The sequence below is a fragment of the Pholcus phalangioides genome, unplaced genomic scaffold, assembly GCF_987345545.1.
Source record: "Pholcus phalangioides strain wild (caught in Gottingen) unplaced genomic scaffold, Ppha-v1.0 ptg000017l_1, whole genome shotgun sequence".
NCBI lineage: Eukaryota > Metazoa > Arthropoda > Arachnida > Araneae > Pholcidae > Pholcus > Pholcus phalangioides.
The window spans coordinates 24,222,458-24,246,989 of record NW_028301610.1 but is presented as its reverse complement, the minus strand read 5'-3'; the positions used below and the strand labels follow the sequence as shown (position 1 = coordinate 24,246,989).

At 37.7% G+C, this 24,532-nt stretch overlaps 1 protein-coding gene across 2 annotated transcripts in view; it reads right to left on the bottom strand.

The window, feature by feature from the left end:
• Positions 1-15,858, bottom strand: part of LOC149072579 (GEL complex subunit OPTI) — a 32,825-nt gene extending 16,967 nt beyond the window's left edge. For both annotated transcript variants that reach the window (XM_089246600.1, XM_089246599.1), the window contains exons 1-4: positions 15,782-15,858; positions 15,475-15,579; positions 5,815-5,918; positions 3,674-3,803 (exon numbers count right to left, since the gene is read on the bottom strand). In XM_089246600.1, the coding sequence (XP_089102726.1) occupies positions 3,674-3,803; positions 5,815-5,918; positions 15,475-15,579; positions 15,782-15,793 (351 nt within the window). In that variant the 5' untranslated portion in view covers positions 15,794-15,858. The remainder of the gene's footprint in view (positions 1-3,673; positions 3,804-5,814; positions 5,919-15,474; positions 15,580-15,781) is intronic.
• Positions 15,859-24,532: the final 8,674 nt, after the last annotated feature.

Below are 24,532 nucleotides of genomic sequence, written 5' to 3'. Positions count from 1 at the left end.
AGAAATTGAATTTTTTGGATGTTAATGCCGAAAATGATATTTGGAAAGAAAATTGTGATTTTCCTCCTCCGGGAATCGAACCTGGGTCCCCTTGCATACCGGGCAAGTGTGCTAACCAATACAATTGCCGTATTTAAGGGAGGCTGCTATGACTCCACTCAGCGCTTCACGTTACTATTGCGTGTTAAAAGGAATTGAAAAGTGTGTGTCTGGTGTATTGGTTAGCGCACTTGCCCGGTATTCAAGGGGACCCAGGTTCAATTCCCGCATGAGGCAAATCACTTTTCTTTCCAAATATCAGTTTCATCATTAACATCCAGAAAATTCAATTTCTCAGTTGCATCTAGATGTTAGAGTTTGTGTTTTAAGGATAGCTTAGTATAGTGGTTCCCAAATTTTTCAAGTCACAGCACTTTTAGGCAAAAAGTTCATCATAAAGCACTGCATTCACAGGGATGCTGGGAGTCATGCGCAACCTGTATGCAACTAACATTTAGTTTCAATATACAGGGTGATTATGGGTGATTATAACTAAAATTTCCCTTACTCTGAGTAGTTTTGAGAAAACCAACAATAGGAAATTCCCCATCTGCTTTCCAGGTTTGATACAGTTCTTATCTCAAACCATGAGGGATTTCTCTGTATAAACATTAATATTTAACCATATGTAATTTGCTGAGATTAAAGAGAAAATCATTTTGGTAACGAGCTCTATTTGAATACAGATACAAATACAATGCCACAACAGGCAAAATGCCCAACGAGGTGGCTGAGAAAAAGATGCCCATAAAAATATGGATGTCATATATTTAAAAATACAGCAACCCAATTAAAAATGCAATTAACAAAAATTATGGAAAATTAATGGAACATTGTACTTCCATTTTAAATTTTTATGCATAGTTATACACCAAGATATTTTATTTCTTCAGTTTGATGGATTATGGGATAGGAACAGTTCACTTGTAAGCATTCCTTGTTATGACAATGAATTATGAGATTATCAGTATTGTTTTTATTGGTTTTATAGAGTTGAAATTTTATACTGTTAGTTTATATATTTAGTTCAATGATAATTTATTATTTATTATCCAACTATTTAATATGGCTAGATCATGTTCAGTGTGATTTTATCATATAAAAAGGTTATTTTCAGTAATTATGAGAGTTGTGTCATCAGCATAGCTTATGACATTACCATGTAATTTGAGATATTTTATATTATTTACATTGCTTAAAAATAATATGGGACCCAACACAGATGGTTGTGGTAGTAATAGTATTAAATGTTCAATTTTTGGAAAACGAAAGTAATTTGATTAAATAATTTTTTAGTCAAATTGCTTGTCTCCTGAACTGGCACTTTTCCCCTTGTGACAATTTTTATTTGATTGTACTTATTCTACGAACAGGTAGAATGATAGATAAGTAGAGAGTTACTTCAGTTTCCTGAGAGTTACTTCATATCTAAAGGTTTCCACAACTGTGTGGAAGGACATGGACAAGGTGGCAGAGGTTCTGGGATGATCCGGAGACAAAGGATAGGGCCATTCAGCTATAGTGCTGCCCAGGGTTAACCTGAAACCAGTAGAATGGACCAGAGAAAAAATTGTTTTTCCTCACACACACCATTGTCTGTTCCCAACCTACTTGGAGTGGTTTAAAAAGACAAGCAACAACAAATGCCTATGCAGAGCAGTGGACAACCCACTTCATTATGCAACTGCCTGCCTGAACGTAAGCCAATTCCACATGGTGAAACTGAAGGTAGAATTGATCTAGAAGTGGCACTGGAGGATGGTGAGGGACCAATAATCATCCAAGACTGGGGGATCACACAAGATTTCTAGGGGACAACTTGGATCAAATTCATGATAAACAACGCCCAGTTGCTAGGAGAAGCAATCCCCCCCCCCCCCCCCAATGAGATTGAGTGAGGCAGCAACTGATATCCCCCCCAAGAAACATTGCCAGAGCATGGAGGGCACTTTCTCCCACAGTCACTGGTGGCCCAGAAGTGCCACACAAGGGCATGGGATAGAGCAAGGGTGTTCAACCTTTTGGAGAGTGTGGGCTACTTCACTGGTTTAGAAACGTATCACAGTTCACTTGAGTTATCTAGAAATGTGCCGCAATTCAAACAGGTGATCTGAAAGGGTGTTGTGGACTACTTGAGTAATCTGGAACTGTGTGGTGTAAACTTTAAGTGATTTATAAAAATGCCACTGGTCAATTAAGTAAACTATAAATGTGTCACAGGCCGCTTAAGTGATCTGGAAGTGTGTCACTAAGTAATTTGAAACTTAATCAAGTGATTAGAGTGAATGGAGGTGTGCAGCGGATCACCCACGTGATTTGGAAATGTGCTTGGTGGTCATTAAGTGATCTGGATATGTGTCATTGAAAATGTGCTGCAAGCCTTTGAAATAATCTGGAAATGTGCTATGGCCACTTAAGTGATTTGACAATATTTTGTGAGCGCTTCAGTGGTTTGGTTGTTTGTCTTGAGCCACATCAGAAGACTTTGAGGGCCACATTTATCTTACATGTCATGGGTTGAGCATGTATGGGATAGAGAGTGACAGTTACTTAACATGTATGTTTTTGAACTTACGTGGACGTTTTTATACTTTTGCATTTTGCATCTATAGCTTCTTCATAGTTGTATTTTTCTGTGGCTCCCCCCCCCCATACATTTAGCCATGTGGACATGCACAATCAGCCTTGGGTGATCGCTAACAGAAACCCCTCAGCTGGATCGTGAGTTGCTATAAAGGTTAGATATTTAAATCAGATTACCACCCAGCTGAATAAGGGATACAATGGGATAGTATATATATGGACCATACAATATACACTTCACCATATTGCGAGTCAGAAGCCGCAAACTCAAAAGGGAACTTTTGCTCAAAGCAAATCATAGCTCTAAACACTTTTCTGAGCCACAGTAATGTGCTTATAACATAAATGGGAATTTTTAGGAGCTATAGGCTAGAAAAGAAAGTGGACAGACCATCAGCAATCAGCATGGAATGACTAGTCCCATTTCCAACTATACTAGGCTGTTGAACGACTGAAAATATGGTGGAGCCCACACAAAACTATGTCTAAACACGATTCAACATGCCAGATTGAAATCATAGACGTTCATTGTGATTTGATGATGGAATGATGCGGAGAAGTCTTAATGTTTAAGCTCAACCTAGGAAGAAATTTCGGAAAACCTTCAGAAATTTTTCACCTGCTGGCTGAATAAATGCAGTTTATTTCAAAAACAAAATTTATATTAAAAAATTTGTTTTCTATAAAGAAGACAGCTCCCAGATTTAACCTTGTATAAATGTAAATTTTTGAAATACTTGGGAAAATGGTTTATTTATTTTCCAATCTTTCTGCAGAGCACCAAGATATTTTCGAACACAGTTTGGGAACCCGGGCTTAGAACAATAACTTATAAAAAAACAAAAGCTAACACCTGGGGGGGGGGGCTGCAATTGTGATTGCAAGGGGCAGCAAGAAAGTAGAACTATAAAATACTAATGAAGTACTGAAAAAACATCTGGACTGCAAAGGGTTAACTTTAAATTTTCAAGCTTTTGTTTCAAATTTAAAATCATACAAATTTCAACCATACAAAAAGGTGGTGATAACACAGTATGGAGGAAAAACATACTAGGAATCCAGCAAAGGAAGTCATGAACCCTTCTTTTATAAGCTCCCACATGCCTCCATATTCTTCTTCATCAACTTTCTGAAATCCAGTTGCGTAACCATAGAGACTTAATGCATTGATAACACAGAATCTGTGAGAATTCAAAACAGACTGTTAATATAATTGAATAAGATTACTGAAAATATACATTGAAACAGCCAAAATGAGAGCATTCATTTGGAAAACAGAAGTCACTATAAGATATCTTGCTGAGATGTTGAAAACAAACAAAAATTGCCATTGTTTTAGTGGAGCCCAGCAACATAAAAACCTTTACTGCCATTTGCATTTCCGATCATTTTCCATTGATCCACTTCCAAAGGTAGGAGAAATTTTTATTTTTCTTGTCTTCATTAATTATCATTCTTGTATTGATTATTTTTGTCACATTACAGTAATTTCATGCACATGAGGCTAGTAAGACACTAGGACCTTGGAATAAACTTCATTTTTTATGACCCAAGGCCCTGTAAAGTCATACTGCGCCAAACAAGTAAGTTATAATGCAAAGTCCCATTATGTATTTAAAAAAATCACTAGCTAGGATAAAGAAAAATACGATTAATGATAAAAAACTAAAGGGGTTTTGACATATTTAAAAACATTCAATGCATCACTATGGTCACTTGAAATATGATAGACTAGCTGTTACCCGCGGCTTTGATCACGTGGATTTGGTTACCTGAAAATTACTCAGCAATGATTCCCCCACATAACATCTGAACACCTTATGAACCCCCTTGGAGGTTGAATTTTCCGAAATTCAGCATTAGTGGGCATCTACATTATAAAATATATTTTTACTGAGATCAAATTTTATATTTATAGCTTGAGTAGTTTTGGCTCAGCCATGATTGCCCCATATAACCTTTGAACTACCTTATGACCTTATCTTTCCTTAGAGATTAAAATTTAAAAAATATTTCCTTAATGAGTCTTTAGATCATAAAATAAAATTACCGACTAAATTTCATATTTGTACCTTCAGCAATTTCGGCTTGGTGTAATTTCCCTATGTAAACTTTGAACTCCCTTATGACCCCCTTGGGATCACATTTAAAAAACCCTTTCTTAGTTAGTCTTTGTGTCATGAAATAAAAACTACTAATAAAACTTCATATTTATAGCTTCAGCAATTTTGGCTCGGCGATGATGAATATGCCAGTCGGGCAGGACATGTTATTTTATATAAGGTGTCCTGTAAGTGCTGATACAGACTTTATTTCACCAAACTCATCATCACTTTACCTCAGCCCGTCATAGAGGTATAGTTTCAATTTAAAAAATGCTCAAAAGGCATTTGAAAAATTACTCTGTACCAGTTTCGAGAAGGAAAATACAGTGTATCACAAAATAAAGATCTAAATTTTTTATACAGTCTCCCAGTCCTCTAACTTCCAACTAACTCCCAGTCCTAATATCCTGTTATTTGTGTTCTTCATGGCCCCCACAAGGGTGTGACTGGCAGGGTTCTAGCCCTGGGGCCCAGGACGATTCTCATCTTTTTTTTGTTTTTCACACTAAATTAACTATAAAGGGCCCATGAAAAGTTTGGTCTGGGGACCCACTTGAGGCCCTGACCCCACTCTAGGATGTGGGGGCCATGATGTTCTTTTCCATGTTCAAACCTGTAGATCTGATGGCAACCTTCATGGTGGTAGATGAGCATCTTACCATCATTCAGGCACAGCTAGGTTAGATTGGAATAGAGATCTTTGTCTCCTGCTTATAGGCATAGAGCTTCACAAATGCATAACATATACACATCTCCTCACATTAACGGCCAGTCACAGTGGACTTTTTTTTGTGCAATATGATATGTCCCTTTCAGTGACCATAGAATATGACAAAATTCAATGATATCTCATTGATATGAATATATCTTCAAGTTTAAGTAACAGACTAGTTGTCCTATAGTATAGCCAGGTATAAAAAAAAATTCACATCTAATTACACTATCCCCATTAATAAATTTCATTCCAACTTTTTAATGTAAATATAACATCAAATTTCCAACACTTTCATTATTTTTGTGAAAGGAATAACTCATATGTGGAAAAGTGATGCAAGTATAGATATTTATACTAATATAAAATACTTACGAAGCAAGACCTATAAAACCCTTCAGAGGAATAAGGCCCCATATTACACCCAAAATGATACCCAGTATTTGACGAGCCCAATATATCACATCCAGAAATTCATCCTGAAAATAAGAAAAACATGTGTAATTAATACTATGTGACTGCAAAATATGAAGCATGAAAAAAATTTCAGCTCTTGCTGAAACTGAAATAAGAAAAAACCATGATATGGAATGTACATAAATTTTAAACATGCAGTCCTTATAATTGAAAAAAAAAATGAAAATTAGATAGAATGACTACCTTTTTGTTTTATTCAGATTCAGTACACAAATGCAAGATACAAATAAATTGCATGCAGTAATGTAACTAAGAATGAAGTGACATCACAATACATTAGGACTGGGTGATATTGAACATTTTACCATGATACATCAACCTTACAATATAAAGGGCTCCACTCAAAATTAGAAAAGTAGTACAGGGGGTACCCCCCTGAGACAACATAATCATAGCCTTTTGTGGGGGGAAAACTCAAATTTATTTATTTTATTTAAAAAAATTGTTTTAATTATATATATTTTTTCTATATCATTATTTCAGTATCCTATAAGATTGATTCGAGCCAATATGCAAAATGACAGAAATGACTTGGTAACAAAAACAATTTTGGGACAAAACAGTGTACTAGCAACCACAGATAATTCTTTTCACTTGCTGCTCACAATAAATATACTTGCATATTACATTTTTTTTTAGGAGTCTTCCAAAATCCAGTCTGTTAACTCACACTTGAGTGATGCAATGGTAAGATACTCGCCTTCCACTACCAAGGTTACCGTCAAGATCCACGTCTTCAAATCCGGGCAAGAACATTAGAAACAAGTTTTTTACCTACCAAGCCCTGGGCAACCATCGATAGATGGCACCTTCATTTCCCACCCAACTCCAATGGTTGGAAATTATGGCTATATACGACTGGAGTTGGTGTGCGGTGAAAGGCTGTTCTCTCTTCCATGATGCACAGCAAATTATGAAGACACGTATGTTTTTAAAGAATGACCCTCCTTTGGGACTACTTCCAAAAGCACAGTGCAAAATTTATAAATTACAAAGTTCAATGTAAATAAGTCAAGGTGAACCAAATGGTTTTACTAAGCTGCCCATCCTATTTTGAAGGGAGGTTTTTTACATTTTACTGTTCGATGTCAGCGTCATCATTTTTGAGAAATGAAGCATTTTCATTTCTAGCTCTTTACCAAGTTAAGTAAACATTGTTTATGCTTCTGCATGTCCTAAAAATACAGAAGACAATTGAATGCTATTGGGTAGCATCAGAGTTACAGAACCTAGAACAGGCCTACGTATCCAACTGCTTTTGTTATGCAAACTGTTGTTTCACCTATATGCAAAATATACACCATAATTTTAGTAGTAGAGTACGAGTCGTTCTCTTTTTCTTATACGTACAAAGTAGAAAAACTGATTTGATACAATGGGCCATATTAATAAAAAGGAAAATCTTTTACTTGTATAAAATGAAGTAAATCCTTCTTGTCATATTAATAAAATATAAAGCAAAACCTTTCACTTTTTTCAGTAAAAGCAAATCCTTCTTCAGTTGACCTTTTACTCAGACTGAAGAAAATTCTTATTAATAAAAATAACCTTTTATTAACTTACAAGAGCAAATCCTACAAAAATGATGAGTATGGTCCATAGCAGACTCATCTATGAAGTAAAAGATTGTTCTGCATTTTCATTACGCTATGGCTGAACTTGTGTAGCTAATAAATTACTTTTTAGATTTAAAAAACAAGTAGAATTTAGAGGTTGTGCGCTTTCATCATTGCAAAAAAAATGAAAATATCTTTGCGATATTTTTCGCTGATCCTGGGTATCAAAATGGAATTGGTGAAGAAAAACGCTGATTGTATGTGCTGTCGTAGACCATATAACTGTCCAAGCTGGTAGCTGGACAAAATTCCTGCTACGTAAAATGAAATACTAGAGGCAAAGGAATCGTGACAGAGTATTGTTTTACAACAGCAGTTGGATTGATTGATTGCACCCATGTAGGAATACTCAAACTGAAAATCCATGGCAAACTGTAAAGGAAACAAGCTAAATATTCAAGCAACTTGTGATGGCAGAGAAATGTTTACAAGTGCCAATGTTAGTTGGCCTGGATCTGTAAACGACTCCTGAGTCAAAGGAAACAGAAAAGTAAAAAAACAGAAAGAAATCAATCCTCTGATTCTGATTTATATAGATCTAGCTCAACATGAAAAAACCTGGTAATTTTTCGTTTTTTTCTATCGAATTATACACCGCACCCAGGAAGGCCAAAGATGAACATTATTATTTTTAAACTACACATTTTTACTACAGAACACCTGTTTTAATTGTAGGTTGAAATTCCAGTAAAAACCCCTCTTTTACAGCCAAATAATTTTTTCTTCTTGTATAATAAAAATTTGCATTTCAAACCCTTAATTAACAGTCACCTTCTTTTAGACATGAATTTTTTTGTCCCACTGGTGTCTGCGAAAGAGAGGTTTTACTGCATATAATATAATACCATATAAAATAAATATCAGCTGTTGTAATATTCATAAAATATTTATACTGCAATTATATAGAACTATGAAAGTCATAGTTTTGGAATACTTTATGAGTTGTGAAATAAATCTTCTAGGCCCCAGTGTATATTTGAAATACAAGATATACAGTTGACTGGATGTTGTGAAGATATTTATTATTTTAGATGTTAATTTTTTTTAAGGAAGGAAAAAACTCATCTCTGCCTCTACCGGGAGATGAGTTTTTTCCTTCCTTAAAAAATTAACATCTAAAATAATAAATATCTTCACAACATCCAGTCAACTGTATATCTTGTATTAACAAGTGGAGAGCGACATTCATGTCATATATATTTGAAATGTACATGGAAAATAAATCGTAAAAAAACCCATTATACTATTTTTTTTGTATTTTAGAAAGTGTATCTTCTAGTGCAGCGGTTTTCAACCTGTTTTGACCCATGGAGTCCTTTCCGGTATATAATTTCTATGGCAGAGCCCTGTACGCCTTTTATTTATTCATCAAAGTTACTGACTTATTTTTATTATTCAAAAATATTAATAATTATTTTTTTTTCAAATTCACTGGTTTTTTTACTTTCCTCAAGAGGCCATGGAGCCCTGGTTGAGAACTGCTGTTCTAGTATAGTTTCAACACAATCTATTTCTAAAATAGTTGATTCCTTGTTGGTGTCATTTTTTGACAGCTACCTAAATTTACATAATCTTATGTAAAATTCAAGCAATTTACCAAAATTAATTGATGAATAAAAACAATAAAGCTACAGAAAACACTGGAAGTGTCTTAAAAAAATTAAATTCTTTGCAAGAAATTGTGAAAAAAAATATCGTGAATTTTCTGAAATATCTCATATTAATAATCAGTTCTCGATTCAGAGTGAAGAGCCCCCTGCAGTGAAGGGAGTTAATAGGCAAAACAGCTGATTTCCAGGGTCCATGATTGACTCCTGTTCACCTTTTGTTATGAACATGGGTTACCACGGAATGAATTTTCTCTAATTACTAAACAAGATATCTCGTCTGTAATCATTAAGGGGTCAAATTGTAAAAAGTAATTTTTCAAAGATGCTGTACAGATTTATGTAGAAAAATCAACATGGTTTCTACAAAAATGTGACAAACAAACCCTTCCACTCCTTTAGAATTCAATATTGATGAATGAAATTTCCACATACCAATTACCAAGATTGCATAGGAAACAGAGCGCGTGGTATTTTACTAGTGAACCATTGATCCTAAAAGCCCACTTCCAATCAGAAAAAGTATCCAAATAACATGTAGTACTCAGATATGTCATTCATGTTGCAAGGAGTTTTTTGTGTAGTTATTAAAATAAAAATGTTAACTTTTTATATGGACACCCCGTGTTCAAGAACCCAATTATGAAATTGTTGCCCCGTATCTCCTGATGTCACCAACACAAATTCCACAGCTATAAGTGCAATATTCACTGAGATATTTGAATTTGAAAAACGAAAGTTTGAAAAAAAACAGCATAGAATGTGGGTAAAAACAGTTTACTCGTATTTAATGTTTATTTAACTTTCCTTCATTTTCAAATTCAAATATCTCTGTGAATATTGCACTAAGAGTTGTGGAACTTGTGTTGTTGGCATCAGGAGAGAGAGGGCAACAATTTCGTAATTGGGTTCTTGAGCACGGGGTGTCCATATACGAAGTTAACATTTTTTTTATGGATATAACATTTTTATGGGGTAAATCGAGAAGCTATCCATACTTAGAATAAAGGCCCGTTTACACGACGCAAGCGCTTTAGTTGGTAACTTAATTTTTAGTTGCCAAGTACGATACAATGTATGCAGACGATAAGGGCCGTTTACACGGCTTTAGTTGACAAGTGCGCAAGTGCAGAAGTGATTTAGTTGGTAAGTCAGATAAGAACGGTTCTATTTTTTCCGGTTAAGTAGACGTATGCGCATGCGCCAGTGGGCGTGACCTGCCGCGCTGGAGGGGTCATTTTGCTCTCTCACGGAGGGGTTTATTTTGATCTCAAGCGTGAACCTGTTCATACTCCGTCGTCTCCTGAATTTTCGCTAGAATTCCGCGGAAATATTTGATGGTGAGGTGGCCAGAGGACACAACCTTCAAGTTTGTTGAAAAATATCTTCGCCATGAATGTTTGTTGAACTATAGAAATGAAAATTACCTTAACAAATAAGCTAAAAATTATTCGATGTTGGAAAAAGCTATAGAATATTCTGTCGACGTGATGTCAGGAGTGAAAAAAAATTGAAGATTCAAAAATATAAATCGGGATGGGAAGAATTTATATATTAAAAACTGGAGGGGGGTTTCGAATATTTCTCTCGTCCAGAACGAATTTGCTGCCATCTGTTGTAAAAATACATGATCAAATATTTAACATAAAGATGTCATCTCTATAGATTAAATTAAAAAACAATAATGATTTCGAAAATTTGGAAATAATTTTTGTTTAATGAATTTTTATTATTTAATTTTTAACCCTTAGAATTTCCTACGAATGCCAAGAATCTTCTCCAGTATTTTCGGCTTTCATAATTTATCTCCTCTTCAACTTCCATTAAAATATCATATAATCGATATTTACAACTTGGACGAGAAATAGAGAAATCTTATATTTCTTCTCGATGACTTACAGTTTACAGTTTACTTACAGTTTGACTTACAAGTTTATAATATGTTATGTATTCTTTTTTCCCCTGTGGCGTCATCTCTCGCCCCCCCCCCTTACGTGGGTGCAGAGGCGAAAAAAGGGGACAAGCGAAATGTTTCCCTTGCGTGACCTACTTCTTGCTCAGTGTGTTGCTCTCGTGCAAGTGAGAAAAAAGTTTCCCCTTTTTTATTGAATAAATTTATATTCTTTAAAAAAAATATCATATAATGTGGCTCTGATCACAGTATTCGTAAGTTCTACCTGATCATCTTCATCCATCGTTACGAAAGCTATGAGCTTTAAAAAAAGCACCACTCTAAATGCCAGATAAATAAAAAATTATTACTATTATACTCCCGCGCGTTGTGCGTCTGTCTCTCTCCGTGGATTTGAGTAGACTGAAGCGCGCATGCGCTAACTGCGCTCGCCTCCGTAAAAATTATCCAATGAGCATCTACTTGCCACTTATACGTGTGGACACTTTCAAGAAGAATCGGTAAGTTAAAATTAAGTTGCCCACTAAAGCGCTTGTCTCGTGTAAACGGGCCTTTAGACAACTATAATATTCTTTATGGGTATTGCATAATATTTTATCATGTGCATATATTGTTTATAATTTTTGTGATTGTGTTTTTAATTGGGTTGCTGTATTTTAGAAGCATATGACATTCACATTTGTTATGGGCATCTTTTTCTCAGCCACCTCGTTGAGCATTTTGCCTGTTGTGGCATTGTATTTGTATTTTAATAACTATACAACCCCTTGCAACATGAATGACATATCTACTACATGTTATTTGGATACTTTTTCTAATTGGAAGTGTGCTTCAAGGATTAACGGTTTGCAGTAAAACACCGTACGCCCTGGTTGCTTATGCACCCTATATACACTGGTGTAAGAAATTAAGAGAATTTGCAGACTTGGTCGATTATCTCTAGAACTACTGTACCGATTTTAATGAAATTTGATATGTACATACATTGATACAATACAAAACAAATAACCATTCAATAATTGTAATACACACGCATGATCGTGCGTAACACTCATTGGAGTTGGAAGGTATGAAACAGCGGTTGCAGAATAAACAAAAAAATGGGTTAATAGGGGGTATGGTTCCCCTCTTACAGGTCTCGCAGCGTGATTTCATACTTGAAATAAGGCAGTTTATCATTTCCTGTGGCAACGCTGTTTTCATTCCCTGGATGGTTCCCGGAGGGGGGTTGCGAGTTGCAATTGCCCTCCCCAGAGCGTCCCAGACATGCTCTATAGGGTTAAGGTCTGGAGATCTGGCTAGCCAATCCATCCGGCGAATATCCTCTCTCTCTCTAGAAAATCGTCGAGCAGAAGAGCTCTATGTGGCCTCACGTTATCGTCCATTAAAATGAACTCAGGGCCATCTGCACTCCTGATAAGGCGAACATAGGGCTCCCAGACCTCTTCCCTATACCTCACACCAGTCACAGTGCCTCTTTCAAAGACATGGAGAGGTGTGCAGCCATCCAACATGATGCCTGCCTAGACCATTAAACCTCCTCTGCCATAATGGTCGATTTCGCGGACATTGGAGGGTAGGTAGCGGGTCCCTGGTTCTCTCCATATGAACGTACGGCGAGAACCGGTGCTTAGGCTGAACCGGGGCTCATCAGTGATCGGTCGCCCATTGATCCATACTCCAATTTCTATGCTCTCTGCACCATGATAAACGGATTCTCCTGTCCGTAGAAGTGAGCGGGACGCAAACAGCAGGTCTTCTTGCAAACAACCCTCTCTCATGAAGTATTTTGGAAACAGTCACCCTTGATACACGGATTCCTGTGGCTGCATACAAGTCACGAGAGAGCTGAGAAGCTGTAGCACTCCTGTTACGCCTCGCTATAATCGACAAATGGTAATCTTCTCTGGCCGTCATGGCTCTTGGATGACCTTGCCCAGGCTTTCTCTCTATGGATCCGGTATCCTGGAACTGTTCCCATAAGTTACACACGACGCTGGGCGTTAAATTGAACTCTCTACAAATCTGGACTTGAGATTGGCCTGCTTCTAGCCTTCCCACAATTCGCCACCTCATTCCATCATCTTCCATTGAATTGATAGTTTTCGCAGATCACATGCAATTACAGTTTTCTGAATTGCCACCTTTGAACACACAAAGATCAGATGTTCGGGATCCTCCTTTCCTACAACTGCATATGTCACTCTCTGCCAAGTTGAATCTCTTGAGATAAGATTTGAAATTGCCGTGTCCGGCCAAAAAATTGGGTGAGAGGGAAATCTGAAGAAAAGTAAGATAGCTCTAATCGATAATTTACTGTTAGAAAAAAACGTTTAGTCCATTTTGACGTATTGGATTTTAAATATTTAGTGTTCCAACTTTTCTCGACTTCCTTGCAGTCGAGGAGTTACTAGAACGAATATGGTGGTTTGCATACTTTAGTAATTCTCCGGAGGATAGTGGATGATTTGGCCAGTTCATCTGCTCTCTCATTTCCGATGGTGCCACAGTGACTTCTCACAAATGAAAAAATATATTACTATATTGTTATTGAAACAGCTTTTTTAAGGGCACTGTACATCGATAATTAATTTTTCACTTCCGGTTATGTCTTGAAACTCAAGAAGGGAAGAGGGAATCACTGCAAATAAGGAAAATTAGAGCCAGGGAATTCGATACCTTTTTTCAGAGCGAGATTAAGACAAAAGAGTTCCACTCAGAAAACCGAGCAATCATCACAAATGCGATATTGATGATGTGAGATTTCAATCCCTTGTTGATAGAGAACAAAGGCCAATCCAACTTTGCCGTTTATTTTGCTTCTGTCAGTGTAACACACAATATTATATTTCTCCATTAGTCTACCAAAATTTTCAATTGAGATCGGTTTTCTCACAGCCGGATAAAAGTTTATTAACACACTAAGCTTTCCATTTTCATCAGCGTTGTTGTTGGATGAAGTGAAAGTTGCCACTTGTTTTGTATATACGAGACTAAAGCTCTTAGGCAAGAGGGGGAAGGCTGCGTTGCATTGTATACTCATTAATTATTGAGGGAGCTGAAAGTCCCCAGGTTTCAGCACACACCTATGTTTTACATCTCATTTGGAAATTTTTATACTCTGTTAAACTATTGCCTCTTAATATAACGATGATCCCTCTACAACAAATACTTTTTCTTCGTTCAGTATTATTAAGTATTGTTATATCCAGATTTCACTGTAATTAAAAACTTATGGGGAATTTTGTAGATTAAAGTGTATGATAAAGATTTTGTCACATCAGTGATGTTCATTTTTTTTCAACCCTCTGTCCATACAAATTCATCCATCTGTGGAGAGTAAGTGACAGCTGAATAGTTAAACATTATATTTTCCACCAGATCCTTAATTAACAATATATGTGACGATCAACATATTGCACCAGTGTTTCAGGACATGAGTGAAACACCTCATTTGGTGTCCTCATTCAGGTAAAAAAAATGGGCATATTAGAGTGTGATATCTTGGCATGGTTTGGGACTACTTGTAGTCCAGCATGCAAAGATCAAAATAGAAGAATAATGTAGCATGAGCGATTATTTGTATTCATGACCTACACTAGTCGTTCTTAAAGGGGATGTCATGGCTCCAATGGGCACTGCCAACTTATATCAGCGGTGTTGCTGCAAACTGTTAATATTGATGTGTGGCGGTTCAATGCTCTGAAGTGGTTCTTTATTAGACTATTCTGGAAAGCCATGGATGAACATTGACTGAGGCAAATGTTTGAGAATCGCTGATCTTGACAGTATTTATCATCTTCCAAGCACAAATGAGACTTTTTTTTTTTTCAAATTAAAGAGATTGCTCATCCAAAATTGTGCTTGCCAGCGACTCAGCTTTCACTTCTAACTCTACTTTATATGAAAGAATATAGCTGTCGTACATGATGTAACACAGCTAAGTCCAGGGCTGATTGTGGACATTTTTCAGGTGTAAGCGAATGATATTTTGATAAAAAATTGTTTCTTCCCTTTCAGTTGACACCCTAAAAAATCAACCCCTTTCAGTTAGCACCTTCTGCGGCCACATAGTTAGCGGGATTTAAAATCTGGCCAAGTCTCATCTCGTGATTAGAGGACTATACTGTACCAGTGTTTTAGGATATATTGCAGGTGTAGTTTCATAAGACGGAGTGGAACATCTCTATAGGTGTGCTCATCTCAGATTTAATAATACCTAAAACTTAAGGGGCATTTTGTAAATTAGTGTGTGATAGTAAAGATTTTATGTCACATCAATGTTGTCAATATTTTTTCATCCTTCTGTACATGCAAATAAATTCATGGTGTGAAAAATAGTGACAGCAACTTTGATAAATACAAATAGCTAAAATGATATTCTTCACAGAATCTTGAAATTGACAAGGAATCAAAATCACACCTTTTCAGTCCATTTAGACGATGGAGTCACTATCCTCAACCATATTGATGGCAAAGCAGATTTGGTCACATTCTTGGAAACTTTTTTCTTGTGTTCATAAAAACCCTTCATGACGAAAATCAAAATTCAATACATAAAATTAAATAAATACAGTCAAAAATCATAACACTCTACTTTATGGCTTCTCTGACAATAATTCTATCGGAGCGGCTGGTGTCGAAAAATTACGATATTAATTTTTAAAAAACTAGTAAATATAAGAGATCTAATAAATAAATTCGAATTCATATGTAAAAATAAATATCACATTCGTCAACATAAACCGGCTCACACAACACGAGGAAGTGTAAAGGAGCTGCCAAAATCGGCTGTCGAGAAAGAGGACGTCCCGTTTTTGCTCTAAGCTGGGAAATTTTTGCTTGGCGCAGTTTTTGTATGGTTGTAAATCGCAACATAATCATGAAGTACCGAACATACTCGTGTGTAAACCGACCCCACTCACTTTAGGACCACTGAAACCGCAATAAATTGAAAACCCGTGTATCAGTTGACCTTTAAAAATCAGCGCATTTTAGAGGAGGGAGAAAATCGTATACAGTATTGCAATAAGAAGTTACAATAAAAAACGATTCAAATTTTCCTGTGATCTATATCTCTTCTTTTGATTCTTCCAAGTTCTACATCGAACAGTCAAGTCATCATAGGGTGTGGCATCTTCGCTTTCATCTTACATTGTGCTGTCATCACCGTCATGCACTACCCCCACTAGGGCAGGGCTGACAGGGCTCTAGCTCTTCGGCCCGGGAGAATTCTCAGTTTTTTGCTTTTTCACGCTATAAAGTGACTATATAAGGCCCCGTGGAAAGATCCCAACCTAAGGGCCCTGGTCATCGTCGTCAATTTCAGAGAGGATGCCATCTTCCGTCCACCCATCGCGTTGTATTGAATAGTCTTGAATGACGACGCCTCTGTCTATAGCTACAAAAATTACTCTACTGATTAGTAACGCCATCCGTAGTGGTAAATAACGTCTCGGATCTTCAAGCTAACCGTACGGAGGCCATGTATCCATGGTTCCGTAAAGTTGGGGTCAATATTTTCTCCTCAAAAAAACTGACCCTTGCCAACCCCCCCCCTCTTTTCTCCCCAAATTAAGGAACAAAGTTTTAAACGAAAAAACTCGGCTTAAACACGAGTATATACGTTTATGAAAGATCCAACAATGCTAAATTGATCCTTAATTGGCAACTATCCACCATATGTGGCAATATTTGGCACAGTGTGCCGCTTCATATCGATCGTATATGGTATTCAAATATAGTCTGACACTGCCATCTATTAGTGAATGTTTTAACTACTTGAAAGGGAAAACTTTCAACTTTATTTTTAACTTTTGATTACGCCTCTTGGGTTGCCTGAGGTCGGTATATACACTGCTGGCCACCCAAATTGCAACACCAAGAAAGACAAGAGATATCGCAACAATATTTATTTTGTAGATAACATGTTGACCAAGCATCAAATGATTAAATTTATAGACTTCTGTGAAGTGTGGTTCCTGCCAAAATCAGTAGCCAGAGTAGCCGCCATTGTTGGAGATACCGCTGCCACACGCCTCGGCACTGATTCAAAGAGACTTTGGATGTGTTCTTGGGGTACAGCAGACCAAGCAGCTTCCACGCGTTGCTAAAGTTGATCTGGTGTGGCAGCTGTGGATGTAATCTGGGTCAATCGTTGAGCAACCATGGACCACATGTTTTCTATCGGCGAAAGATCCGGAGAGCGAGCTGGCCAGGGAAGCAATTCAATCTGGCGATTGACGAAGAACCTTTGCACAATGCGTGCCACGTGTGGTCGCGCATTTTCCTGTTGAAATATGGTTGTGGGCAAGCCCTGAAGGTAAGGAAGGACAACTGGCTCCAACACCTCGGAGATGTAGCGCTGGCTTTTTAAAGTACCGGCAATGCGTACTAGAAGAGTGCGAGAGTGATATCCAATACCGCCCCATACCATAATACCCGGTGCAGGACCAGTGTGGCGGTGCATAACGCAGCTGTTCAGCATCCTCTCTCCACGGTGTCTCCAGACTCGAATCCGACCATCGTGGTGTTGCAGACAGAAGCGTGACTCGTCAGTAAAGACAATTTCATTCCATTGTGCCGTCCACATCCTTCTTTCATCGCACCATTGGCGGCGGAGACGTCTGTGGTTCTGCGTCAAGGGTAGACGAAGCAATGGACGTCTTGCGGACAGACCACTCTGCTGTAAACGGCGTCGAATGGTACGCGCAGACACTGGATGATGCGGTACAGACTGAATGTGCTGTGCTATGGTTCGTGATGTGGCTGAGCGATCCGTCACTGCCATACGCACAATACGCCTGTCATCACGTGAAGTGGTGCACTGAGGTGGATGCGATCGAACACGTCGGTCCGTCGTACCCTCCTGCATCCAACGATCACATATCCGCATTACAGTTGTTTGGTTTCGTCCAACACGACTACCGATTTCCCTGAAAGATAATCCACAATCTCGGTAGGCCACTATCCTTCCTCTGTCGAACTCGGATACTTGATCAAAAGATGATCGCTGTTTTCTACGAGGCATAATTGATCGTGTTTTTGAAAAAACCACAAGAAAAACACAATTGCCGTACTTCAAATCGTCGAAATCTCCAAGCCTTAAATAGCGCTTTGAAGTGGCGCCACAGGCGCGCGTGATGTGCGTCTGCGCTGAAATTCTAATCATTTGCATATCTCACCTCCGCTAATGCATGTTGTAAATTTCATATTATTTGCATGCTTCCTTCAGGGTGTTGCATTTACGGTGGCCAGCAGTGTATTTTGCCCCCCAACCCAATATTTTGAATTGCAAAAAACTCTGCGCCCTACCGGGTAGTGCCCCCACCCCAAAGGCAAGAAATAATTCTTACTTTTTTGTTTTCCCTATTGTAAATTCACTAAGGGACGCTGACATGAAAACGTTGGGGGGGGGGCGGCTGAAAGTTGCCGGTAATCCCGTATATACGGGACCCAAACACGTACACAGGACAGATAATGTTCATTGTATTGTTTTTCAGGAATTATAGGGGGCGGGGCTCAAATGGCTCCAGCTCCCGGTGCCTATGAATTCACTAATGATGGAGGTCTGTGAAAAATTTTGCTAGGGCTTGCCCAGCCTAGTGGCCCTGCTGCGAGATGTGGGGCGCGTCAGAACCCCACTTTCCTTTAGTTGTGGTCCTGTATGCCTTTAGTGCAATAAATTATTAGTTTCAAATTCGTTTGTAGCGTATTTTTAGAAAATTTTTAAGTGGTTCTTGACTAGAAGCACCCCCTGATGTTGTAGGAGGGAAATTTTGGGGGTGCGAGTGTAATTTTGAGAGTGAGAGCTGGGAAATGTTCCATGATGTGATTTATGAAGTGCCAGAATATTTATTGGTGAGGCCCACTGATTTAGAACAAAGATCAACTACTAAACTAGGTCTGGGAGCAGAAATCCTGCAGAAATACTGTCAGGAAAACCTTTATCACTTACATCTCTTCTGGAGACAGAGTGTGGCTGCGGGCTGTCTGAGAACAGCGTGGCATCAGTTTTATTGCTATACCCAATCGTTGTTCCCTATCCTACTCTTTTTCAACGATTTCATGTCCCTTGCAGCGGCTAAACTAGTTTTCTTTTTGTTCTAAGTTGGAGGACGATGAATCCACCATTCTTTGTAAGCACCTCAACCAGGACCGCAACTAGGGGGGAGCAGGCTGGTCTCGTGCCCCGGACGCTGGACCACAGGGGCGCAAATTTTATTCTCAATCCTCTCCTTCACCATTACAAGGAGGGTGGTGCCAAAATGCGTGCTTGCCCCGGGTGACCAAACATCTAGTTGTGGCCCTGACCTCAACCACTGCCACAGAGGCTATTTACTCCATCGTTACACCGTTCCGAAAGAGCTTTGTGTGGCAGGCGTGGATCCTGAGGGCACTCCTCCTTGATGTGGGAAAAATCTGCTTGTTCCGTAAAATATAGGACGATTCCACGAATTCCCAGAATTAGTCGCTCCTTCCGACCTATCATTCTGGATCCGCGCCTCCTGTGTCGAGAAAACATGCTTTTCTTTTCTATGCACCCAACACCACAGGTGGATACAGGGGTTGAGCGAAGGGGGCGATCGCCTCTCACGTTCAGTGAAAAAATTGATTAGCCTAGTTAGGAGACATTCACAATACTTCCCCGTTCGAGGAGCCTGTATTCGCTTATGCCCAACACTGTGCATAAGTTTCGATTGAAATGTATGAATATATATTATTCCTCTTGTGAAAATACAGTGTAATCTTCCAATAAGGGTCACCCATGAGATTAGACTTGTTTTTAAATATTTAACTTTCCTTTATTTAGAGGTAAATGAGTTATTATTCAAAGGATGAGAAACAGGACATCTGTCCCTTAAATAGAAGTATCCCTCATTTGGGGAGTGTCTTCTTAAACAGAGGTTTCACGGTACAGTATACGATTTCCAAATGTAGCAACATTTTAACGATATAGAAGACTAGCTAGCATTTGCACCTCAAGAGTTGGAAAACCAACTTCAACTGACTGCCACCTGCAGCAAGAGTCTTGACAGCACTACGTAGGTACGGGCCCCTACCTAACCCGAAGTACCTGCCTATCACAATTTATGTACTGTAATTACTTGAGTAATCATAATTATCTAGAAAAATAGTACCAAAATCTCGTTGTCACGAGACTCCCGTGCCCCCTCGTAAGCATGAGCCGTTAAAACCCAAAACGGCTCCGTGATATGATTGGCTGCCGATGATGTAACAAAAATTAATGGGTTACCGGCTGCTGGGGATTTGGTGAAGAAAGTGGCAGTACATAGTTGGCGTTAAAATTTTATTTTGTTTATGCTTTCCTTCTTCCCTGTTCTTACCGCCATTTTTCCCTCACGTTTTGCGCTTGTTTTTTCTCGGGTTTTTATTTTGTAATTATGTCATTCCATGACGAAAATAAACGGCCAACAAACAATACATTCCGCTTCGACTACTGTTAATACGTTCGAAATGTATCGTCTCGTAAGCAAATGTGTTAAGACGGTCCTAGCTTTCATGATTTCAACACGACCGCACGGCAGCTTCGTGGGCAAAGTTGGGGGCTGTCCAGCGTCAAAGACGGAGCCAACTAATCTAATGTATATGTGGATATATGAGCTGACGACATCATCCCTATAAGCAGCTTTTGGGAAGATATAAATCCATAGTTTAAAATAAATCTGTTTACTCGGGAAAATCAATGAGATTTATTATCATTTGAAAATATAAAATAATCATGTGCAAATTTATTACTGAAATTATTTCATGCGATTTTTCTTTTAAACTTGAACATTTTTCATTTTTTTTAAACTGAGACTCAAAAGGCAGTTGAAGTGAAGTGACCATACGTCCCGTATTTCCCGGGACAGTTCCGGTATTTTCTGCATTTTTGGCCGTCCCGACTTTTTGGCAAAAGTATCCCGGTTTTTCCCGTATTTTACACGAAGGCTACTTGAATTTTTATTCTTTATTGAAGTCAAAGATTGAAATTATTTTTCAACTAATAAACTATATTATGATTATTACAACTATAAATGAGAATATTAATCTCCCACATTTGCCTTGGTGAACGCTTTTTTCGTGAAATTCATTTTAATCCACTGCAATTTGCAGTAACGCTATTTTCCCGCCATTGTGATTTTTCCGTAATTTTAACAATATTGGGCAACTTTGCTCGGTTAAAAACTATCATATATATAATTCTTTCCCCCCCCCCCCCCCGATTTCAAATCAAGAAGCTACAGAACAGAATAATTTTTTTTATAGTTAGCTATACTATATATATATATATAGTATAGCTAACATCGTGAACAGTTTGTCCATTTTAATGTTCGTAACTCCCCATCCGCCCCCGTCGGAGTCTGGGACCTCTCAAGGATCGGTCCTCTCCGGTACTTTACTTAATTTATATTAATGACCTTCCAGAATTCTAAACTGCACTACTGGATTATTTGCTGATTTTGTAATTTATCGTATCATTCACCATGAATCTGATCAAGAACTTCAACATAACCTGGCTTCCATTGCGGACTGGTATTCTTTATAGTTCTTTATAGCAAATGCCCAATCGTCTCAAAAAAAAACGGTTCACATGAAAGTACCCGTAAATTACTTCCTCTTGAATACTCGTACTCCATCAATAATTTAACGTTATTCCAAGTTTCTCAAATCAATTACATCGGTGCAAACCCGCAACTTGGGAGAGCAGGCGGGTCTTGTGCCCCGGGAGATGGTCGAAAAGGAGCGCAAAAATGCGTTCTTGCCCTGGCTGATTAAGTATCTAGTTGCAGCCCTGCCCATTACCTCCTAGAGATAGAAGGCCTCCGCACTCTGCCTGAGACGTCAGTAAGTAGTCTATTTTCCCTCAGAATATTCAGGGAAAAAAAAATTCCCAGCTTGTGCCAGTATCAATGTTGTGAGGAAAAGAAATGATGGAGCTCAGAATTGGCGATTTCTATTCCCCACATCCAATCACTATGCGGCTTTTGCGAGGCAATCAGGAAGATTCGACGCCAAAATAAGAAGAAACGAAATACGATGCTGTGTGGCAAACTTGCTAGGTAGTCTGAATGACGTTTATGGCAAACACTGCAGAGGCCTTCTATCTCCAGGAGGTGATGCCCTGCCTCGGTGTCAATCTCAGCCGACTACGTTTACCAGAAGTGTCTTAACTTTTCTTCCTCCGCCGCAACTTCACACTCCACTCGGGATATCAGACTACTCCCCCAGTAGCACATCGATATAGAACGACGTAGAGATTTCGATGCCGTTCGACGTCGTTTACCGATGTCGTTCTACGTAAAAATGGCATATATTTGTATAGTTCGACGTAGCGAAATCCGACGTCAAACGGTGTCGGGTAAGATATAGCTCGACGTAAAAATGGCATACATTTATCGACGCAGCGAATCCGACGTCGAACTATATCTGACCCGACACCGTTCGACGTAAAAATGGTATACATTTGTCGACGTAGTTTGACGTTTACGATTACGTTATCTGTTATTACAATATAAAACATGTCGACACATTTCTATTTCGAGAAGTCAGCCCTTTCTTCATCCTGTGACACACTTGAATTCAAATAACATAAAAAAATAATTTTTCGTGTTATGATTGTGCGTGTGTCACAAAATTTGTTCTAAGTAACTATTTATTATAATCGGTCACAAAAAATACCTTAAAATTCAAAAACTCAGTCATTCTGCTGTTAATTTAAATCTACAAGTAAGTTAATACAGTTTACAATGTCTGCTTTTGCTAGGTTGAATTTTGGGCAGGGATAGGTTTAAATATCTTCTTGTAAGACTTATTATTTGTAATAGATTTCTGTGTTCCATAGTGGCAGCTGTGGTGGTCGAGTGGTCATAGTGACGGCATCGCGATGCGAGGATCCGAGTTCGAACCCCACCACCACCACAGTGGTTCCCAACTTCAAGGCGCGAATGCGAGCCAATCTCCCTGTAAAAAAGTCTCGCAACAGGCCTACAACGTTACAAATATTCAATCATTACACTTCACTCACAATTTGAAGTATAGATGGCAGCACTGAAATATATCATAAACAACACTAGCTACACACTCAGACCGTTAGGTGCACTCACTTTGTTACAGACTCTGAATGCAAAGACGTATGAAATGCAAAAAAGACTGCTTTCCACAAATATGATAACGAGAACAGAAGTATTTCTATATGCCTTTTTTTTTTTTGTGTAATTCCTCCATTAAGTGATAACCGAAATGAACCATGGCCAATATTTAAAAAAAAACTATTGTTTTCTCTCCAATTGCTCAGTTTCCTCTCTTACATCTAATTTGAAAAAAATTAAATTCCTCGCACTTAAGTACTCAGATACTGTATAATCAATATCTGTGGCTTCAGACTTCTTTTAAAAATTAATCAGATAATTTCCTTAAAAATTTTTTATGGCACAACTACAATTCTCATGTAGCAAACTAGTTGAAAAACTCTGATGCATAAGTTCTAGTTAAGTTCAGAATTCAGTTTCTATGATACTACTATACAAAACTCTCTTATGTGTTCTGAACGTAAAAGATAGAACTTACTGTTACAAAAAGTAAATGTAACAATAGTGAGCCAGTTCAAAATATTTAATGTTATTTTTAATATTTGAAATAATTATTTGTATAATAATTTATTATAATTCAAACTCATCTGTTATTGTTACTAGATCAAATTTTTACTACTAAGAATTATATAAATAAAATATTTACAGTCCATATAGCAGTAAATGGCCACCCAGATATTGAATGAAAACAATGAAAAATATGCAATAGGCTGGACAAAACTGTAAAAAGAAACATCACTGAAAATGATAATAAGTGGAATAGGTCTCTGCTATAATAATTTAAAATGAAAATTTGACTTTCTTGCATTCTTTCACAGGTGATATTTTTTATCCAAAGAGTAAACAAGGTACTGCTCTTCCGATTTCAACTGTGGAAATAATGCAATAATGTCTGGACGTATTATGTAAACAAATAATTTTGTACATGAACAAAATGCTTATTATTTCCTGTCAATCTCAAAAACTTTAAGCAATTTCTTGAAGCATGCATATAGTTATATGTATTTTTGAGAGAGCTTTTATTTTTGCATTTAAAAGTGACACAAACACATGAAACTATTTTAATTTTTATTTTGAGTTGTTTTATTTATTCTTTTCTTTTCCAATTCTTGCTTGTTCTGTTTTCTCTAAGCTTCATTTTTTTTATATTTAAGCATTCAAAAAATTGCTTGTGCAGGAATTTAGTCTCATTCTTTTTTTGTCTTAATATCTGTATGTAGATAGAAAAGAATTCTCTTAAAAGATATAGTATGTTTGAAGGCAAAATGTATTTAAGATTGTTCACAGAGGAGGATATCACTTCAGCAAGATTGGTAGGCCTGATTACAATGTCACATGTCATACAATTTGAATAATGTGAAAATGATTGACCCTAGAGTAGGCCAC